At 35.2% G+C, this 21,703-nt stretch overlaps 4 protein-coding genes across 8 annotated transcripts in view; 3 read left to right on the top strand and 1 right to left on the bottom strand.

Moving 5' to 3' along the window:
- Positions 1–3,217, top strand: part of LOC107005497 (SUN domain-containing protein 2-like) — a 3,944-nt gene extending 727 nt beyond the window's left edge. Inside the window, exons 2-4 of one of the 4 annotated variants that reach the window (XR_003575849.1) lie at positions 407–1,750; positions 2,723–2,850; positions 3,117–3,217. Coding sequence is in view for 3 of the 4 variants with exons in the window: in XM_015204101.2 (XP_015059587.1) it covers positions 447–1,750; positions 2,723–2,729 (1,311 nt within the window). In the remaining variant the exon portion in view is untranslated. Of the gene's footprint in view, positions 1–406; positions 1,755–2,722 lie in introns of those variants that run through there. The other 3 variants (XM_015204103.2, XM_015204101.2, XM_015204102.2) reach the window with 3 other exon arrangements.
- A 1,045-nt stretch (positions 3,218–4,262) lies between these two features.
- On the bottom strand, positions 4,263–6,206 carry LOC107005498 (putative peptidyl-tRNA hydrolase PTRHD1). The gene is made up of 2 exons (XM_015204104.2): positions 5,756–6,206; positions 4,263–4,650 (listed from the first exon to the last, which is right to left on the bottom strand). Exons 1-2 carry the CDS (start codon positions 6,173–6,175, stop codon positions 4,468–4,470), a joined length of 603 nt encoding a protein of 200 aa, XP_015059590.1. The 5' UTR covers positions 6,176–6,206; the 3' UTR covers positions 4,263–4,467.
- A 1,190-nt stretch (positions 6,207–7,396) lies between these two features.
- On the top strand, positions 7,397–15,626 carry LOC107006577 (cationic amino acid transporter 1-like). The gene is made up of 4 exons (XM_015205095.1): positions 7,397–7,588; positions 13,511–13,739; positions 14,168–14,941; positions 15,019–15,626. Exons 1-4 carry the CDS (start codon positions 7,397–7,399, stop codon positions 15,624–15,626), a joined length of 1,803 nt encoding a protein of 600 aa, XP_015060581.1.
- Positions 15,627–16,440: 814 nt separating this feature from the next.
- Positions 16,441–19,598, top strand: LOC107005171 (exocyst complex component EXO70A1). Of its 2 annotated transcripts, none has more exons than XM_015203694.2 (2): positions 16,441–16,762; positions 17,048–19,598. In XM_015203694.2, the coding sequence occupies exon 2, from the start codon at positions 17,093–17,095 to the stop codon at positions 19,115–19,117; it is 2,025 nt and encodes a 674-aa protein (XP_015059180.1). In that variant the 5' UTR covers positions 16,441–16,762; positions 17,048–17,092; the 3' UTR covers positions 19,118–19,598. The 2 variants fall into 2 exon arrangements, with proteins under 2 accessions (XP_015059180.1, XP_015059179.1); XM_015203693.2 differs by having other exon boundaries at positions 16,441–16,766.
- The last annotated feature ends 2,105 nt before the right edge of the window (positions 19,599–21,703 follow it).

Raw genomic sequence — 21,703 nt, 5'->3', positions numbered from 1 at the left:
GGGGGGGGGGTGAGGGGGCGGGGTATGACTTAGGATAAGAAAAAGGAAAAGGGAGCAATATAAAAGATAGGACAAGAACACTAGGTAAGTTTTCCCATATGTCTAAGATTTAGTAGATAAAATTACTTGATACCTGATATCTGTTGTTGGTGGGAAATGGTTGATATCCCTGCAATTAGTTGAGATACGTGCAAGCTGACACAGACACCACAATTATAAAAGAAAGGATTAGAAGGAGGAATATACAAGATTTTTTCTGGGATCAATATTTCTAATTTGTGGGAAAAATGGCCTAAGAGTTAGAACAATGCATGTATTTATCTTTCATTGAATTCAATGATGGCAAATATTAGAAGTCCATTTGGTGACTTTTTCATAACTTTAACTTATTACTATTCTTTTGCAGCAAAATACAAGTTCAAAATCTAGTTAAGCCAAAAAATATAATGGCAACAAGGGCAAAGGAGACTGCTCCAGCAGGAAAGGAGAAGAGAGGGGTATCTCCATCACATCCCATTCCTAATTATATGAGAAGTCCTAATTCATCAACGACAAACTCACCGGTGCGGAAGCGAGCAGATTCAACTACATCAAACAAGAATGTTCCCAACTATCTCAAGCCTACAATGTCTTCATCAGGTGATCTCAACATTCACAATAAAACTACTCTAGATCGAAGAAGATCATTCGATAAGCCTCCTCTTGCTACTTTGCAAAAAAGTGCTAATCCTAAAGAGAGAATTCTTCGGTCATCCTCATCGTTTTCAGGCAAAAGTTCAACATCCCAGAAACCCACGACGGATAGATTATCCAGAGCATCTCATATGAGTAAGGATGCCACCAGTAAACAACGTGGCACTAGCACGAATGCTAGACCAGGGCCAATAAAGAAGAGCATAACTACTGGCATAATCTCCAAGAAACAGGAGTCTGGCAGGACTATTCATAATGGCACACACAAAACAAGAAATGATCAAGATGGTCACAATAGTTCAACACCAAAAGCATCAATAACTAATTCTTCTCATGCTGTGGAGGATGTCATTCTGCAGGCTGAAACTGATGAAGATGACATATACAAGTTGAGCAACGATCAGGATGGTCACAATGATTTAACACCTAAAGCATCAGTAATAACTGATTCTCTCCATGCAACTGAGGATGTTATTCCTCAGGCTGAACTATCAGAGCAAGAAGATAATCAAGAATTGCCAGTCACTGATACTGAAAGTGACGTGATCATTGACCACAGTGAAGCTGCTGCAGGAGAAAACAATTCAGCCATTGAAGATCAAGAAGAGCATAATGGAAATGTAATCAATGCTGAAACAGATCTGGAGAACCAAGAAACCAATAAGATGGAAGAATCAGAAGAGAAACAACTTGTTGAAGAAACCAGCACCAGCAACACTATAGAACCAGAAGAAATTACCAATGATCCTAACAAACATCATCTTGAAGAGAACACAGTAAAAGTAGAGGATGAGACTCAAGAAGAGAAAGAAGAGGATGGAGGAAGAAACCAAGGAAAGGAAACTGTAATTGCAGAGGAGCGTGAAGCAGTGCAGCAGACTAATACTATTGTAGCTTCATCAAGACCTCAACGTCAAGTGGTGCAAGGGAAGAAGGAATCCGTGGTCTCCAATAATGTGATTGAAGAGACTGCAAGTAAGCTTAGAGAGCAAAGAAAGAACAGAGTGAAAGCACTGGCTGGTGCCTTTGAAACTGTCATCTCCTTGCAGGAGCCCAAGTGAGTATTTCTGTTTCGAGTATACATATCTTCGTTGGTAGCTGTATGATTATAGTTACCATTCAGAGCCTGTTTGGCTCAGCTTAAAAGCTGGTCAAACTGACTTAAAAGCTGTTTTTTGACTTATTTAGCTGTTTGGCAATACTCAAAATAACTTATTTTAAGCCAAAAGCTAAAAGCTGGGGTAGGGGTGTTTTTTTTTTTTTTTAGCTTATAAGCTGTTTTAAGTTGACCACATTTTTACCTTTTTGCCCTTAATATTTTTATACAATCTCCAAATTACCCACATAACCCTAACATCTCTTTCTTCCATTTTTCCCTTTTCACGTTTGGCATAGCTGCTGAACTTCTTCATGTTCTTCCAATTTGAAGTGAAATAAAAATTTATATTCCTCTTATAAATAATTTGTGATAATAAAGAAATATGTGAATGATAGATAATTATTATTACCTATGGATGAAACTAAAATAAATCTTAAATCGTTCTTTGATCTATTCAAATTATATATCTTTAAAATATATAACAAGTTTATATTCCTCTTATAAATAATTTTTGATGAGAAAGAAATATGTGGATGATAGCAAAATATAATTATTTTTGGCTGTAAAATATAAATTAATTAACTTTTATTATGTTAACAACTTTTAAGGGTATTTCAGACATTTTGATTTAAAAAGCTGTTTATCAGCACTTATTTGCCAAACACATCAACAACTTTTTTTTTAACTTCAGCATTTTTATCCAAACACATAACTGCTTATTTTTAAAATAAGTTTCAGCACTTTCAAAAGTACTTTTTTAAAGCTGCTTTTATTAAGCCCATCCAAATGATGATAATGATAAAATCCAAGTAACAACAACATGAACGAGTAACAATAATATAATTGTAACCAAACCACTTTATGTTGTAATCATGTTTTATGATTTCTAATTATGTGTTTCTGTTGAGACACTGATGCTTCTAATTTCAGGGCGTAAATTAGAACTTAAAACTGGACATGCTTGGAGTGAAAGATCAGAGTCAGACACGCTGCTACAGTATGGCTGATAGGGAATGCATCACCAAAATTGTATTCATCTATAATTGTTGGTCAGAAAGGTATTTCCATAAGTAAATTTTAGGAACATACAATTCTTTCACAAAAAAAAAAAGAAAAAAAAAAAGAAAAGGATGAAAGTTAAGAAAAAAGAAATCCAAAGAAAAAAAAGAATAGGACATATATGTGGTTTTATTTTGTATTGCTTTAGAGCTTTTATCTTAAACGGCTCTGTACAGAAGTACCAGAAAGAGAAAAAAAAACTGGTGATTCGTGTATAAATCAGATTTGTATACACATGTAATATTTCCCTTTGAATTTGCCACAGGTTCTGGTGGTCGTGAAATTTATTTTATAGGATTGTTGATGGCCAAAATGGTTATGTATCAGATCAAATGATAAATCAAAATATCATTGAATGACTATCAACTGCTATTAGAGTATCAATGTAGAAAAAGAAGATTCTACCTCTCAACATTACATTCCTAGACTACTTGATAGCATCCTAATACCGAAAGTTACGTAAAAACTGAGATGAAAGAATTGGACTTAACTAATAACTAACATAAGTGTAGTGTATGGTAAGAGAAGTAGTATAAAGCTTGTAACTAAAAGTAATATGAAATGCTTGGACGGACTGAAATGGAAATGATTGGATTGACTGTTGTCATGATTGATTAGATGATTGCATGATCCAATTACTACCTGTTTATAGACTTAAAATTGGAAAATCTCTCTAACTACTTGGGAAGCCCTTCAAACAAGGGCTACATAAACGGTATACCAGTGTACAGCAACTGCCAGAAAGCTGCAGCAGTATATCCATTTCAGTAAACGACAAAATAATCAGAAGATTTGAAGAATTTTCATTTTAATTGAGAAGATGCAAAGTATAATAATTTTCAACATTTCATGAAACTTGACTGCTGATAGAGACAACAAGGAAGGCAAAAGACTTTGATAACTCACTCGATGGAAAAGAACTTTCATAGCCAACAGAAAGAAATGCCGTAAACCAATTTTCCCAGATCTTTTTTGAAGGAATTTGACTTACCAGGTTCCTCAACCAACTAGGTTGTGTTAGATTCTTTACGTACTGCATTCTTCAACGAACCCATTTTCCGGTAGTTTGGTCGATTGCCAAAATTCTTTACAACTTATGGAGAGATAGGCCAAACACGCACAATTTGGGCTGATAAATAAGAGGACAAGCAGCACAGAAGAGTGGAAGCGCAACAATAATGTTGTGAAGCCACAGTAGAAAATACATAAGTTGATCACCACTACCAAAAGATCAGAGCTGGAGAGACAGGCCAAACATGACAAGTTGGCCTTATAATTAAGAGGATAAGCCACACAGCAGAGTGGAAGCTCAGCAATAAAGTTTTGAAGCCATATTAGAAAATACACAGATTCATCACCACTACCAAAAGATTAGAGCATAAATGAATAAGGCTTCAAAAATAGCTAAAAATTAAGACCAATATTCATCTGGACAGAATCACCAGATTATAAAATATAAATCAAGATGAAATTGCATGCAAAGGTCAAAGGGTTCAGCAAGGAATATTAATCATTACAAAGAGTAGCTCATCATTAGCAAATAGGTTCAATTCCATAGCACCGAAACTAAGCCTACTTGTGTCAGTATCACATAAACGGACGACACATGAAATTCATCATTTACAAAGTTTTAGCTTCTTGAAAAATGAAGATACCAGGGATTTTGGATAAGGTTTTGTAGCAAGACAGGTTGGTATGTTTTCTGGTTGTTCAATCCACAGTTTATGAGCAATGCCCCCAGCTTTTAGCTTTTCTGCCAAGTTCAATATCTGGGTTTCACCCTTCACTTCAAGGGTTACCTACATAGCCAAGAAAAAAAAGTTGCATTGAATCTTTGATTTTCTCTAAAATCTCTATACCAAGGACTAATCTAAGTTAGAACTTGGAATGCATCGAAGTGGACATATGCGAACGTCATTCCTGATTACAAGGAAGTTGCTTACAAATAATCTTACTTCATTTCCTCCTCAAAAAAAAAAAAAATCTTACTTCATTGCATAATATAAGTTAACCATAGTGTAAACTAGAATATTAAACTTCTTTAGAAATGTCCAATGGCACTTATAGACCCCAAGTTCACAGCAAGCAACTTCAGTGTAAAATTCTGCATAATTCATGTTTTACATACTAACCTAAGCGATCACTAATTCACTACAAAGGAGCTAACAGAGCACCAATCTGGCTCTTTTCAACTTCATACAACTGAAAATTGAACAGCTTAAGAGAATAAATATCACAGGAGCTACTGCACCAGGAAACCAACGACACAACTTGTAACATGTGTAACCATTTTGGCCTTCTCCTAACATAACCCAACGTGTCAAACAACCTTACCCATCACGTTCATTTGCTATCCTTGCAACCATGAGAATTTTCAGCCTCCTGATATCTAAATTAATAATCTAACAACTAAAATACATTCTTCACTAGCACTATGTATGGCCTAACAGTCAATGTAGTGGGCACAAACCTTGGAGATCAGAGTCAAAGTTCCAGCAGGAAAAGAAAAACTAGATAATCTCTTCCTATGAATCCCATCTGACTAAGCCTTAGTGGACAAAGTTATCTAATAGCTAAACAGGTACCCAGTGGAATAGTCGAGGCACACACAATATGCACTTTTACACTCAGTTATTGCAGTCAACATAACCATTATCATTAAAGTTGTTGCAAGTTCCACAATCTTATTAGCATATACTAAGTTAACCAATTAAAGTATTTTCTTAACAATTTCTTCAGCTTAAGTATTGGTTTTTACAGAGATATACCTCCAATCACCTTCTAGCTAACTTATAGTATAAATATTTTTAACATGATCAAATGTAATATAACTAACTGATCTGGTGAATCCGAAACAGTATTGATGAATCTTACTAAACCAAAATCAACTATTAGACGGTTTACCTTATGCATCGAATCGATATTGGAAGGGCTACAATATTGAAGAGTAACAGCATCGTCTTTGTGAGACCAAATGGCGGCGACGGCGGCATGGCAGCCTTGCGTAACCACACTTCCTAACGGCCACGTATCAATCAAATCTCTCCGTAGAACAACATACTGAACCACCGTATCGGTAATCGAGCTCTCCCCTGTATTATTGCTGCCGGTTGTGGTCGCATCGCCGCCGGCAGCAATGGCGCTGACGGCGGTAGTGCTGGAGCCGCCGGAGGGAGAAATGGATGTTGATTCCATTCGAGATGTTACGCCGACGATCCGTCGCCGGAGAGTAGTGCTGAACGTTAACTGAATCGCCGGAGCTAAGCTGGGGGGAAAATGCGTGAAGTTGAGAGAAGCATAACGGGAGCAAAATGAAGTGCCCATATCTGTTGTTTTTTTCAAGTTCCTTTTTTGCCCTTTTCTAATTAATTTCATAATTCAAATATTAATTACTACATTATGTTTATATGTTTTTTTTTATAAAAGTTATCGAATATATAATAAACGATTGGTTAGCACATCGATTGATTAATTCAATAAAAACGGAATTAGCAAGATGGAGGAGTTGCATGGACATTACATCAAACATTTTGGTTGCACACAAGTAGACACGTGCACGTTTTACATGACGTAGTACACGTACGATGTCATATAAGACGTAAAATATCACGTCAGATGTGTGTATGCTTGTTCAATTGTATAACAGTTTTATGCACAATCAAAGTTATAAAGTATATATGTCAAATGAAGCCAAATTCAAATGCACGTTTATGTGTTATGTATAAAATAAAAGACATATTTAAATCAAGTATCGAACGATAAAACGTCGTAAACAAAAATAGTTCATTTTTTTGGAGTGTATTGCTAGCTGTTTAGTATCTTTTGCCGGACGATAAATTCAGAGAAAATATCGTTAATAAACACAGTTTTTTCTTCTATTTATATATTTATTATTAGTATATACAAAGTTTATATTGTAATTCTGTGAATATCTCTTGTAGCTCTAATAGGTATATTCATGATACTTTTATTTTATTTCAATTTACATATTTTTTTCTAGTTTTTGTTTCAATTCCCAAAATATAATGATAAATTCACTAGTTATATATATGTTTGGGGTGTGAAAAGAAATATAATAGTATATATGTTACTGTATAAAATTGAACAAGTAGATATACGCTTGCGTGAGTGACACTCGCCGTACGTGACAACTGATTTGTATTATGTTATATAGTGTGTTTACTTATTCAACTTTATTATAATTTAGTATCTACACATCCAAAGTTGGACGGTGTAGATGCTAGTTAACTGAAGCCAATTAGTTATATAACATGTTTATGCATTACGTCTTTATTCGATGTTGTCTAACTTAAAAGTCGAGAATGTGATAGGTCGATATTAGGACATGTTTCTCTTATAGACGTTGAATCTTGTACTCGCATATCACCTATGTACATGTTTGTGTCACATTGAATCTATTTGATTTAATATGTGTTTTTCTTGTAGACGTTTGAATCCTGTAATCGCCTATGTACATGTTTGTATCGCGTTTCTATCGTCTCTTTATGTTGAAACTTTATAAATTTAGGAGTCAAGTTGTGAAGAATGGGTGTTGAGGGTGTAGATCAACAAACAAATTCAGGAGTAAGGAGAAGAGTATGTTCATGCACGAAAGACGATTTTCTTCCTGAGGAATCGTTCAAAAGCTGGGGAAACTACGCGAATGCACTAATACAAATGCCAACAAGACTAATCGATAGGATCCTAACACGTTCTGAAGACGAGGAAGAGTTGGAAGTGTTAGGTTATTAGCATTTTAATATTAATATTTAACATATTAAATTGCTTTATTTTGGAGTTATAAGAATGAACATTGGAATGAATGACTTCTACATCATCCATTAGCATTGGTTATCCATCAATGTATTTCATTCTTAATTCCTCCATTACTCCCTTTGTAACCTATGTAACATATGTAACTCCCTTTGTAACCTATGTAACATATGTAACTCCCATTGTAACTTATGTAACCTATGTAACTCCCATTGTAACCTATGAAACTCCTAAGGCCATTATCTTCACTATTTACTACCTCCATTATCTTCCTATTCATTGCTAGGAAGACTTCTTGTAGTATAAATAGTGGTAGTCTTCATTTGGTTTTAGAGACACACAATTCATAAGAGAAAACAAAGAGTGAAAGAGTTAGTCTAAAAGAGAGTTCTTATTAGTTGAAGGGAGGTGTTCTTTTTTGTGGAGCTTTGGACTCAACTCTTGTCCAGAGTTGTTGAGTTATACTTTGTGAAGGCTGTTATATCCTGGAGGGGACAAGTCAAAGAGGACTACTGCTGGACCGGTGAAAACATTTGCTGCAGTGGGCTTGAATCTCCTTAAAGAGAGCGAGATATCCGCGCCTCAGCCTGAAGAGATTACTTTCTTCATTTTATTTTCAATTGTAATCTTGCAATTTTATTATCTTGTAAGTTTTTTCACTAACAATTTTAAGGAGATCCAAGATGGCTACAATTGAAAAAACCGCGGATGTCAAGATGGGAGATCTTAACAAGCCATTTCGGTTCAATGGTAACCATTTCAAGAGATGGAAGGGTAAAGTACTTTTCTACTTAAGTCTTCTCAATGTTTCTTATGTATTAACCGAGAAGAATCCAAATAAAGAAGACATCACCACTATGAATGATGATGAAACTATTTCTCATCTAGAGAAAGTGGAAAAGTACGATGGTGATTCCTATAAGTGTCGGTATTATCTTCTTAATTGTCTATCTGATAATTTTTATGATTATTATGATAGAACTTACTCTAGTGCAAAGAAAATTTGGAAGGCATTGCAGAGTAAGTATGATACCGAAGAGGCTGGAGCGAAAAAATATGCAGCTAGTAGATTTTTTCGTTTCCAAATGGTGGACAACAAATCAGTGGTAGATCAAGCTCAAGACTTCATCATGATTGTTGGAGAGCTTAGGTCCGAAGAGGTTAAAATTGGAGATAACCTTATTGTTTGTGGCATAGTGGATAAACTTCCACCTTCTTGGAAGGAATTTCAAAAAACTATGCGCCATAAACAAAAGGAAACCTCTCTTGAAAGCTTGATAATGAAAATCCGCATGGAAGAAGAAGCAAGAGGCCAAGATGCACTTTTACAAACAGAAGAGAACAACATCACATCGAAGGTAAATTTAATTACTTCGAATAATGCTACTCCTGAAACTCACAAAAATACTTCTTTAAAGCCTAAGAAGAAAAAATTCAAGAAAAATAATGGTAGACCTCCCAAGAAAAATAATGGTGAAAATCACCAAGCACAAAATCAACAAGTTCAAGAAAAGGGACCATGCTTTGTTTGTGGCAAGAGTGGGCATATTGCTCGATTTTGCAGATTCCGGAAACGTGGTCCTAACCCTCAGGCAAACGTTACCGAAGAACCTTTTGTGGCGGTGATTACCGACATAAACATGGTTGAGAATGTTGATGGATGGTGGGCTGATTCTGGTGCAAACCGTCATGTCTGTTATGACAAAGACTGGTTTAAAAAATATACTCATTTTGAGGAGCCCAAAACCATCATGCTTGGTGATGCTCACACTACTCAAGTGCTTGGAAAGGGAGATGTTGAATTGTGTTTTACTTCTGGAAGGATATTAACATTGAAAGATGTACTTTATACTCCTTCTATGAGAAAAAATTTGATGTCTAGTTTTCTTCTTAATAAAGCAGGCTTTAAACAGATTATTGAATCTGATCAATATGTAATAGTGAAGAAAGGTATTTTTGTGGGGAAGGGGTATGCATGTGATGGGATGTTTAAGTTAAATGTTGAAATGAATAAAACTTCTACTTCTGTTTATATGCTTTCTTCTACTAATTTTTGGCATGCTCGTTTGTGTCATATTAATGATCGTTATGTTGGAATCATGAGTAGTTTAGGATTAATCCCAATGGTTAAAAAGAATTTTGAAAAGTGTGAGGCTTGTAGTAAAGCCAAGATCACTAAAAGGCCTCATTTTCAAGTTGAAAGAAAAACTGATTTGTTAGAATTAGTTCATACTGATATTTGTGAACTTGGTGGAATTCTAACTCGTGGAGGTAATAGATATTTTATCACTTTCATTGATGATTTTTCTAAGTTTACATATGTTTACTTGATGAAAAATAAAAGTGATGCTTTTGAAAATTTCAAAACTTATCTCAATGAGGTTGAAAATCAGTTTGGAAGAAAAATAAAAAGAATTAGAAGTGATAGAGGCCGTGAATATGAATCAAATGAGTTTAATTCTTTTGTTAGATCATTGGGAATAATTCATGAAACTACTCCTCCTTACTCTCCTTCGTCTAATGGAGTAGCAGAAAGGAAAAATAGAACTTTGGTTGAATTGACTAATGCCATGCTTATTGAGTCACATGCACCTTTAAATTTTTGGGGTGAAGCTATCTTAACTGCTTGTTATGTGTTGAATCGTGTGCCTCATAAAAAGTCTAAATTGACACCTTTTGAATTGTGGAAAGGTTACAAGCCAAGTTTGGGATATCTAAGAGTTTGGGGTTGTCTAGCCTTTGTGAGGCTAATGGATCCCAAGATTACAAAGTTGGGTAAGAAAGTTACTACTTGTGCTTTTCTTGGTTATGCTTCAAATAGTACAACTTATAGATTTTTTAATCTTGAAGATAATATTGTAATAGAATCTGGTGATGCTATTTTTCATGAAAATAAATTTCCTTTTGATACTAAAAATAGTGGGGGTCAAAGGATTGAACAAAATATTTTGTCACTACCTAGTTCTTCTACTTCAACTTTGAAAAATAAAGAAGTTGTTGATTTTGAGTTAAGAAGAAGTAAAAGAGCTAGAGTAGAAAAAGATTTTGGTCCTGATTTTTATGTGTTTAATGTTGAAAATGACCCTCTAACTTTGAAAGAAGCATTATCTTCACATGATTCTATTTTTTGGAAAGAGGCTGTAAATGATGAAATGGAATCTCTAATTTCTAATAAAACTTGGAAGTTAGTTGATTTACCACCGGGTTGTAAAACAATTGGTTGCAAATGGGTCTTAAGGAAAAAGTTGAAACCGGATGGTTCTATTGATAAATACAAGGCTAGGCTAGTTGCAAAAGGTTTTAAACAACTAGAAGGCCTAGAATTTTTTGATACTTTTTCTCCGGTAACAAGAATTACATCCATTAGACTTTTAGTTGCTATGGCTGCAATTTTTGATTTGCAAATTCATCAAATGGATGTAAAAACTGCTTTTCTAAATGGAGACCTAAATGAAGAAATTTATATGGACCAACCCGAGTGTTTTGTTGAAGCAGGCCAAGAAAGCAAAGTATGTAAACTTACTAAATCCCTATATGGCTTGAAACAGGCACCAAAGCAATGGCATGAAAAGTTTGATTCCTGCATGATTGAAAATGATTTTAAAACAAATGAGTGTGATAAGTGCATATATCATAAGTCTTGGAATAATTCACATGTGATCATTTGCCTATATGTTGATGATTTGTTGATCTTTGGCTCTAACATGAATGTTATTGATGAAGCTAAAAATGTTCTTAGAAGCCATTTTGATATGAAAGATCTTGGTGAGGCAAATTTTATTCTTGGAATAAAAATAACAAGAACATGTGAGGGGATTTTCCTTGACCAGTCACATTATGTTGAGAAAATTTTGAAAAAATATAACTTTCATGATTGCAAGCATGTTGCTACTCCTTTTGATTCAAGTGTTCACTTATTTCCTGTTGAAAGTGAAAATGATGTAATAAATCAAAAGGAATATGCTAGTATAATCGGAAGTTTGAGATATGTGACTGATTGCACTAGGCCTGATATTGCATATGCAGTAGGAGTACTTGGCAGGTTTACAAGCAAGCCAGGTAATGAACATTGGCATGCTATAACAAGAGTTATGAGATATTTAATTGGAACGAAAAATTGTGGTTTGTTCTATAAAAAATATCCTGCTGTACTTGAAGGCTTTTGTGATGCGGATTGGAACACTTTGTCAGGTGATTCCTGTTCTACCACTGGTTATGTCTTTACTTTAGGTGGTGGTGCTGTTTGTTGGAGATCAAAAAAGCAAACTATAATTGCTAACTCTACCATGGAGGCTGAACTAATTGCTTTAGCTTCAGCTAGTGAGGAAGCGAATTGGTTAAGAGATTTATTGTTTCAAATTCCTTATTTTGAAAAACCAATTCCTCCTATTTTAATTCATTGTGATAGCACCGCTGCAATTGGTAGAGTTCAAAACCGTTATTACAACGGTAAATCCAGACCTATAAGGAGGAAACACAGTAATGTAAGATCGTATTTGACAAATGGTACCATTAATGTTGATTATGTCAAATCTTGTGATAATCTTGCAGATCCTCTTACGAAGGCCTTAACAAGAGAAAAGGTCTGGAGCACATCGAGGGGGATGGGATTGAAGCCTACAAATCCTTGAGTCATATATGAGGAAACCCAACCTGGGGACTAGAGATCCTATAACCAGGTTCAAAGGGAAAAACTAATCATATGATGACTTATTGTGAAAAATGCACTTTTTTTTCCCCTCCCTATGATGTGAGTGCATTATTTCCTGTAGTTTGTGAAGGTTGAGTTGATAAAACTCTTAATGAATATCTGTAGCCAGTATGGGTGGAGTGTTAATCTTACAGGAGCACTCTCGACAGATTTCACCTATGTGATGTGTGGAAGTAGGTCGCTTCCTATGAGAATGGGGCTTATTCTCAAATGCACTCATGAAACCGGGATAGCACATGGCCATAACGTGCTGGCTGTTAAAGCTCATGTCAACACCTTGATTATTATGTGTGAGCAGTGATATTTTATTTCCCTTAAGCAGTCATAGTTCAAGTCTGAGACCACTACGACTCTGGAGTAAAAGTTACTGTTTCACTAAGTGGAGGTTCAATGCAGAGCACACCTTCATTATGCATAGTAGTCTTCCTTCAACTGATATACTCTCTTATCTAAATATTAAAATGAGTGGGGGATTGTTAGGTTATTAGCATTTTAATATTAATATTTAACATATTAAATTGCTTTATTTTGGAGTTATAAGAATGAACATTGGAATGGATGACTTCTACATCATCCATTAGCATTGGTTATCCATCAATGTATTTCATTCTTAATTCCTCCATTACTCCCTTTGTAACCTATGTAACATATGTAACTCCCTTTGTAACCTATGTAACATATGTAACTCCCATTGTAACTTATGTAACCTATGTAACTCCCATTGTAACCTATGAAACTCCTAAGGCCATTATCTTCTCTATTTACTACCTCCATTATCTTCCTATTCATTGCTAGGAAGACTTCTTGTAGTATAAATAGTGGTAGTCTTCATTTGGTTTTAGAGACACCCAAAACATAAGAGAAAACAAAAAGTGAAAGAGTTAGTCTAAAAGAGAGTTCTTATTATTTGAAGGGAGGTGTTCTTTTTTGTGGAGCTTTGAACTCAACTCTTGTCCAGAGTTGTTGAGTTATACTTTGTGAAGGCTGTTGTATCCTGGAGGGGACAAGTCAAAGAGGACTACTGCTAAACCGGTGAAAACATTTGTTGCAGTGGGCTTGAATCTCCTTAAAGAGAGCGAGATATTCGCGCCTCAGCCTTAAGAGATTACTTTCTTCATTTTATTTTCAATTGTAATCTTGCAATTTTATTATCTTGTAAGTTTTTTCACTAACAGGAAGCAAAGTCGCGGAGCCAGAATGAAATGAAGAAAGCACTTACTTGGTGGGATTTGATATGGTTTGGATTGGGAGCTGTTATTGGAGCTGGAATATTTGTTCTTACAGGCCTTGAAGCTAATCAAGAAGCTGGTCCTGCTGTTGTTTTATCATATGTTGTGTCTGGTGTCTCTGCTTTGCTCTCTGTATTTTGCTACACCGAGTTCGCGGTTGAGATTCTTGTAGCAGGTAATTGTCGATTCTAACTTGTTTGGAACTGAGGCGTAGTTGTTACATATAATAACATATCATAAGTAGTTTTCATTTTAAAAGTGAAAAACTGAAGTTGTGTTTAGTCATGAATACAAACTCGAGTTGTTTTCTAACATTTGTATACATAGAGACCAAGGCTAAGTTGTTTAGACTCTCCAAAAATGTTGCAGCATCGGTGTCAGATTTTTCAAAAATGTACTACTTTTGAAGGATTCAACACACACCTGATGACATTTTTGAAGAGTCCGAGCTACATAGGACTACGTTTCAACTATGGCAACAAACATTAGGTAAGGTATAATGAACTTTGTTATTTATGATGCGTTATAGCAGATAATCTGTCTTATTTTTCGGAATACTAGTTTCACTTTCTATGAATGGTAACGCGAATGAAGTTGTTTTAGGTGGTTCATTTGCCTACTTGAGGGTGGAGTTAGGTGACTTTGTTGCCTTCATTGCTGCTGGTAATATACTTCTTGAATATGTCATTGCTGGTGCTGCAGTAGCTCGTACGTGGACTTCCTATTTCGCGACTCTACTAAACTTCAGCTCGGATAAATTCCTCATCAAAGTGGACAGTTTAGCAGAAGGATACAACGAGTTAGATCCGATTGCTGTTGGAGTTTGTATCATCATCTGTATAATTGCAATACTTAGTACAAAGGGCTCGTCTCGTCTCAATTACATAGCCACTATTGTTCACATTTTCGTGATCTTTTTCATCATCATTTGTGGCCTAATAAAGTCGGATACCAAGAACTACACCCCCTTTGCTCCATTTAAAGTTCGCGGGATTTTCAAAGCTTCTGCAGTTCTGTTCTTCGCGTATGTTGGATTCGATGCTGTTTCTACTATGGCTGAAGAAACTAAAAATCCAGGCAGAGATATTCCAATTGGACTAATTGGTTCTATGGTGATCACAACTTTTCTGTACTGTTTACTAGCCATGACTTTGTGTCTGATGCAGCCATATCAGAAGATTGATACTCAAGCACCATTCTCCGTGGCGTTTAAATCTGTTGGATGGAATTGGGCACAGTATATCGTAGCTGCAGGGGCGTTGAAAGGAATGACATCGGTGTTGCTGGTGGGAGCAGTTGGTCAGGCTCGTTATCTAACTCATATATCACGAACTCACATGATGCCTCCTTGGTTTTCTCAAGTAAATGCCAAGACAGGTACGTATTCAGGATTTAAACTTGATGAATTCAAGACCACGAACCTTAACATACGTTGAGCTATGTTATATCTACAGGTACACCAGTCAATGCCACTGCTGTAATGTCATGTGCAACAGCAATCATTGCCTTATTCACGAAACTCGATATCCTCTCCAACCTCCTATCAATCTCCACTCTCTTCATCTTCATGCTCGTTGCCCTTGCTCTCCTCGTTAGACGTTACGACGTTCATGGTGATACAACTATAGCAAATCGCAACAAACTTATCACGTTTCTCTTGATCATTCTTGCATCCTCAATCGCCACGTCTACTTATTGGGGACTAAGTAAAGATGGTTGGATTGGCTATTGCATAACCTTGCCAATATGGTTACTAGCAACAATTGGACTATGGTATTTTGTTCCTCAAGCTAGAAAACCAAAACTTTGGGGTGTACCACTAGTGCCATGGTTACCATCAGCTTCAATTGCTATCAACATTTTTCTATTAGGTTCAATAGATAGAGCTTCATTCATGAGATTTGGTGTCTGGACTGGCTTGATGTTGGTGTATTACTTGTTTTTTGGACTTCATGCTTCTTATGACACTGCAAAAGAGTTTAAAAGGGGTAGAGGATGGAAGAATATTGAAGAGGGAAATGGTGTAGATAGCAAAGATATTGTTCCTAGTGCACCTATGTAACAACAGATATACGTGCATCAGATGTTTACATCAAATCAATAAATGCATGACATGTGCCTGTACGTTAATGAATGCATGTCTTCACTTTATTAAACTACTTCACCATGATATAAGCCGTCGATGCGAATAAGTATTGTGTTCCAACTTTGATTTAAATCAATTGGACACAAAGTTTTGATCTTCTTTGATAATGTATATGTTCATACTTGGTTTGGTTGGGTAATACAATGTTTTCAATGTGTATTCCATAGGTTATATGGTTGGTGTATATAAGTTAAATTTTCAATTAGTTATTTTTAATAGACTCGATGTATATACGTTAAATTCTTAATTAGTTCAGTCGACCGTTGTTCTTTGAATGATGCCTCTCCTTCAACCTTCTACTACTTTGGCTTGATCTGGGCTTAGTTTATAGAGTTTAAGCTGAGTACATATCTCGAACAGTTAATAATATTTTTATTTATTTTTTTAATAGACTCAGTATATATATGTTAAACTCTTAATTAATTCACTTGATCATTGTTCTATGAATGATGCCTCTCCTTCAACCTTTTACTATTTTGGCTTGCTTCTGGGCTTAGTTTATAGAGTTTAAACCGAGTACTACTTTCAAACGGTTAATAATATTTTTATTTATTTTTTTCATGATTCGAACTTTCAAACCTTAATCTTACTCATTACTACCCTAAAATTAATTTTTTTTTAAAAAAATATCCTTTGAAACAAAAATAATTATTGTTTTTCCAAAAATAGCAAAAGGAAGCAAAAGGGGTGAGTCACAAAGTAGAATCAAACCCAAAATATGATTCCATTTGAACAAAATCATTTCATAAGATCTAAAATTTGTCAAAAAAGTTTTAGAGAGAGAGAGAGTGAGAAAAAAAGAAGAGAGAGAAAATAAAAAATGGTGTAGTGTAGTCCAGCACTTTGTCATTGCCAGGAGGACAAACAATTTCTTGGACTAAGCAAAGAGTGTGTTGTGAGCAAAAAGCAGTCACTTTTCATTTCCCAATTTATCTTTTTAGGGTTTACTTTCTCCACCCCTTCACTTTTCTTCTTCCCAAAACATTGATTTAATATATAAAAAAGTCCCAAATTCAAATCTTGCTTGGTGGATCTTGATTTGCAATTTATCTGTGAGTGAGTACTTCTGACAACTGCATTTTTTCTATATTTATATATCAGTCTTTTTGTTGTTGTTATTGTTGTTGTATGAATAGTTGTTGATTTTCTTGATTTGGGGTGGGAATTGTTTGTTGGGGTTGTATTTTTTTGATCATTTGATATGATGAAGAGCAAAAGATTGAATCTTTTTGAAGTTTGTTTCAGTGTATTGCATTTATAGGGGCTTTAGGGCTTTGGGGGCAGTTTTCTATAAGGAAAGATTTAATCTTTATGTGTTAAATTGTTTGATTATTCAGATTCATTTGTGGGTTGATTAGTGGATTAGTTTGGTGAATTTAAGGATGACCCAGATGGATAAAGGGATTGAAAATTTGATGTCAGCAAGAAAATGTTTGAGGGCAAATTTTGAAAAGTCAAAAGCTTTAGGTTTATCTATTGAAAAAGCTGGGCCTAGATTTGATGAGATTATTCAGAGATTACCAGCTTTGGAGGCTGCTATAAGGCCAATTAGGGCTCAGAAAGATGCTCTTGGTGCTGTTGGGGGACATATTAATCGTGCTGTTGTCCCTGCGACGGCGGTGTTAAAAGTGTTTGATGCAATTCATGGACTAGAGAAGTCGTTGTCTGATCCTCAATCGGACCTCCCGGGGTACATTGGTGTGCTTAAGAGGCTTGAAGAGGCATTAAGATTTTTAGGGGAGAATTGTGAGATGGCAATTCAGTGGTTGGCAGATATTGTAGAGTACCTAGAGGATCATGCAGTTGCTGATGACAGGTTTACTTCAAGTATGAAGGAGGCATTGACTTCTCTTAGGGAATTGCACAGTGGGGAGGAAAAGGGTCGGCTTGATGGAGGGCTTCTTGAGGTTGCGTTGGACAGATTGGAAAGTGAATTTCGACGGCTCTTGGTTGAAAATACTATTCCACTGCCAATGTCTGATCCAGCCTTGCCAGGTGAACAAGCATGCATTGCGCCCTCGCCTTTGCCAGTGATTGTTATCCAGAAGCTACAGGCTATACTCGGAAGATTGATTGCTAATAACAGGCTCGATAAGTGCATATCTATTTATGTTGAGGTGAGGAGTTCTAATGTCCGGACAAGTTTGCAGGCTCTTAATTTGGATTATTTAGAAATTTCGGTCTCCGAGTTCAATGATGTGCAGAGCATAGAGGGTCACATTGCTCAGTGGGGTAAGCATTTAGAATTTGCTGTAAAACATCTTTTTGAAGCTGAATATAAACTTTGTAATGATGTGTTTGAGAGAATCGGGTTGGATGTGTGGATGAGCTGTTTCGCTAAGATAGCTGCCCAAGCAGGCATTCTTGCATTTCTTCAATTTGGAAAAACAGTTACAGAGAGTAAGAAGGATCCTATCAAGCTGTTGAAGCTGTTGGACATATTTGCATCTTTAAACAAGTTAAGATTGGATTTCAATCGGCTCTTTGGTGGAACTGCGTGTTTGGAAATACAAAATTTGACTAGGGATTTAATCAAGAGTGTGATTGAAGGTGCTAGTGAGATCTTTTGGGAACTTCTGGTTCAAGTTGAGTTGCAAAGGCAAATGCCACCTCCACCTGATGGTAGTGTTCCGAAACTTATCATTTTCATCACCGACTATTGCAATAAGTTGCTCGGGGATGATTATAAGTCTATCCTCACCCAAGTTCTGATTATTGAAAGAAGTTGGAAGCAGGAAAAATTTCAAGAGCGGCTTCTCATTACTGAGCTACTGAATATAATGAGAGCTGTTGACGTGAATTTAGAGACATGGTCAAAGGCCTATCAAGATGTTATTTTGTCATATGTGTTCTTGATGAATAATCATTGGCATCTATATAAGCATTTGAAAGGAACTAAGCTTGGAGGTCTGATTGGAGATTCTCGGTTAAAGGAGCATGAACAGTACAAGGAGTACTATTCTGCCTTTTTCTTGAAAGAAAGTTGGGGAAAGCTTCCTGCTTTATTAAGCAGGGAAGGTCTTATTTTGTTTTCAGGTGGGCGCGCCACCGCTCGTGATCTTGTCAAGAAACGATTAAAAGCTTTTAACGAAGCATTTGATGAAATGTTTAAGAAGCAGTCTAATTGGGTAATGCTGGACAAAGACCTACGGGATAAGACATGCCAGTCAATCATTCAAGCAATTGTGCCTGTTTACCGAAGTTACATGCAGAACTATGGACCATTGGTTGAACAAGAAGGAAGTGGCAAATATGTGAAATATACAGCTCAATCTTTAGAAAAAGTGTTGAACGGTCTGTTTCATCCAAAACCTGTGAAACATGGTAGTTTTAAAGTTCGACATCCTAGTGGAAAATTCAGCAATGTTATAACAGATCAGAATCAGACTTCTCCTACTGTTAAGTAATCGTTAGATTGTTATCATTAAGGCAACAGTTAAACTTGACAGGTCTTCTGGTGTTCATCTGTCACTCTGTGTATAGTAAGTTTCTGAAGCATTCATTCACTACCATTTGGCAAGGTCGGATTTACAAGCATAAAGAAGCACATCGTCGCCACACAAAACTGTTGACACACTGGGATGCAGCTATCCTCAACGTGCCCCTTAGTTAGAGCTAAGCCTATTCAATTTGTCTCGCATACTTACTGATTAGTTCAGCGACAAAGTAAGAAGCAGTACTGTCACCTGGATTGTTGTTGCAGCTGTCTTGTACAATATAGGTAATTTTCATTTCTAGAGGTTTACCAATTCTTATATGTATCCTTACATAATATGCAACCTGTTATTTATTCCTGTTAGATGGAAATGTCAGTTGAAGTAGAGCTCTGAGCGTTAGCCGGAACGATGTTTATCAATAAAGATAATATGTTGTCTTCTTTACTTGCAATTACCATATGATATGATTCCCCATTTGATAAGTTGGTTATGAACTACATCTTTTACTTGAGTTTCTTATTGCACTCGAGCCCTTTAGTCGACTAGCTGAGGCAATGGACCGAGTTATACAAGATTTATCTTGGAATGTCGATTTTCTTATGTTTCTTGTTAGATTATACTTTATAGTATCATCCTACTAGCTTCTTGTGTTTTGGGAAGCCTTATTCACTTTCTATGCTTTTGTTTTCCATTCTCCCTATTGAACACCATTTCGTGTCTATGCTGCTTGGACTCTTCAAAAATGTTGTTTGGTGCGCGTCATATCTGACACGAGTGCAACAATGTTTTCGAAGAGTCTGAACAAACATAGTTTCTCTCCATGGAAATGAGATTAAAACCATTGGAATTCATGAGGTAATCATTCTTTTCCTCCATTCCTTTCAAAATCTCTTGTTGCTTAAATTTGTATTTCTTCTCTTCACAATAATGGTTATTAAATGCTTTCTACCCTCCAATGGTAACCTTAAAACGATTATTCCCTCCGTTCCAAAATAAGTGTCACTTAAGCGAAAAATAATTGTCTCTTTAGGAATTCGGGATGAGAATATATTGATTGTTTTCTAATATATTTTTGTATATTAGAGAAATATTTCTTCTTAATAATGCTCAATTCCCAAAAAACATCCAACAGAAAACGGGCAACTTAGTAAACTATAAATTCTATTTATTGCTTTTCTTAATGAACATGAAATGAGTCAGAGCGACACTTATTTGAAATGGCGGGTAATTGTCTATTATCCGACAAGCAACAAACATGAAACGATAATTGCTCAAGACCATATAAGGTGACAAAATAACTCATCATCCATCGATGAGGAAACTCAATCTCCACATTTCCACGACGTGATAACTAGAGTGACCAATGTAAGATGAGGGTCAAACATCGAGTTATCTTAAATAGAGATAGAGCTAACTCTGATATCCTGATTAAAAAAAATAAATTAATTTTCTGAATCTAATTCAACTATAAAAGTATAGCTCATGAGGTGATATTTAGAGTTTAATCACTCCCCTTTTGCTAACCAAAATTATTGTTCTATCTTGAACTTGCAATAACTTTATAATTTCAAATTTGAAAAGAAAAAAAAATGATCAAAGGGATTCAAATGTAAATCAAGGTTTTAATTTACAATAAACAAAGCATTTGATTAATTAATTCATGCATCCTTCATATTAATTTCATTCCATTTTAACTGTCGTTTTAAATTAACTAAAGAATTCAATCTCCAAAATAACCTTTGATAATTAAAATAAAAAGAAAATAATAATAATAGTAATTAAAAAAATTGAATGAAAACCATGTGCCTAACCCATTTTTTATAGCACAACCTTTTTGACTTTATCATTAAGCATTTCTTAAATTAAAAAACAAGACTCTATGGGAAGAAGACAAATATCATTACATGACAAATCTCAAAGCATGTTTGGTCAAATTTTGTTAAGCAAAACTTAGGATCCCTTTGGACATACTAACATATTTTCTTATTTTAATTTTTGAATAGACCAATTTGATTATATATTATAGCCAAATTTGTATTCCAACTTAAAACTAAATTTGCAAGTTTGGAAAAACAAATTTTGATCACTTTATTTTTAGTGGAAAAAAGTACTCCTAGTCCTTGTTCCATATAATATTATTTTTTATCACGATAAGTTTCAATTAAAAAAATTACTGAGACGATAAATACGTTTCACCTTTAATGTTAACATTTTGAATTCAAGTCATCAACGAAGTAACAAAGAAAATTAGTACTCCTAAGAGGCTTTAAAAATAATGGAAAATTACTCTCATATTTTTTTTGTTTTAAAGTCCTAAATTAGAGTACCTATTCTATAAAAAACGTTAAAAAGGTCAAATCACCTCAAAGTATCTGTAAGATGAAAGAGGTATACAATAGAGGAAAAAACGTTAAAGATGTAGAACCATCCTGTATTATTAAAGAGTCGTCGGATTTCTCAATGACATTTTTCACTGTTAACCATAAAACTACATATTGTTCAAAGTTAGATACATATCGAAACATAATTTTAATTTTAATTTGTTTTTCTTAGATT

This window comes from Solanum pennellii, chromosome 12, assembly GCF_001406875.1.
Source record: "Solanum pennellii chromosome 12, SPENNV200".
NCBI classification, from domain to species: domain Eukaryota; kingdom Viridiplantae; phylum Streptophyta; class Magnoliopsida; order Solanales; family Solanaceae; genus Solanum; species Solanum pennellii.
This window is presented reverse-complemented; position numbering and strand designations above follow the sequence as displayed.